The sequence below is a fragment of the Chaetura pelagica genome, unplaced genomic scaffold (assembly GCF_000747805.2).
Source record: "Chaetura pelagica isolate M959 unplaced genomic scaffold, ChaPel_1.0 scaffold1157, whole genome shotgun sequence".
Lineage (NCBI taxonomy): Eukaryota > Metazoa > Chordata > Aves > Apodiformes > Apodidae > Chaetura > Chaetura pelagica.
The window spans coordinates 103,437-103,646 of NW_009953930.1; the positions used below are offsets into that span (position 1 = coordinate 103,437).

Below are 210 nucleotides of genomic sequence, written 5' to 3' on the forward strand. Positions count from 1 at the left end.
CGCCCCCCCCCCCCCGGGGTGCCCTACCCGGGAAGACAAAGATGAAACAGGCAGCCAAGCCCCCGATGACCGAGATGACTTTGCCGATGTCGGGGATGAAAAGCGCCAGGAGCAGGGTGAGGAGGAACCAGCTGAGGGTCTGAAGGAGCCGCCTCCTCCGCTCCCGAACCACGTCCTCCTCCACTCTCACCCCCGTGTAACGGAGACAAC

At 64.8% G+C, this 210-nt stretch overlaps 1 protein-coding gene across 1 annotated transcript in view; it reads right to left on the reverse strand.

The window, feature by feature from the left end:
- Window positions 1-210, reverse strand: part of SLC38A7 (solute carrier family 38, member 7) — a 23,491-nt gene that overhangs the window by 19,972 nt on the left and 3,309 nt on the right. The window contains exon 7 of the mRNA XM_010001685.1: window positions 28-205. Within this exon, the coding sequence (XP_009999987.1) occupies window positions 28-205 (178 nt within the window). The remainder of the gene's footprint in view (window positions 1-27; window positions 206-210) is intronic.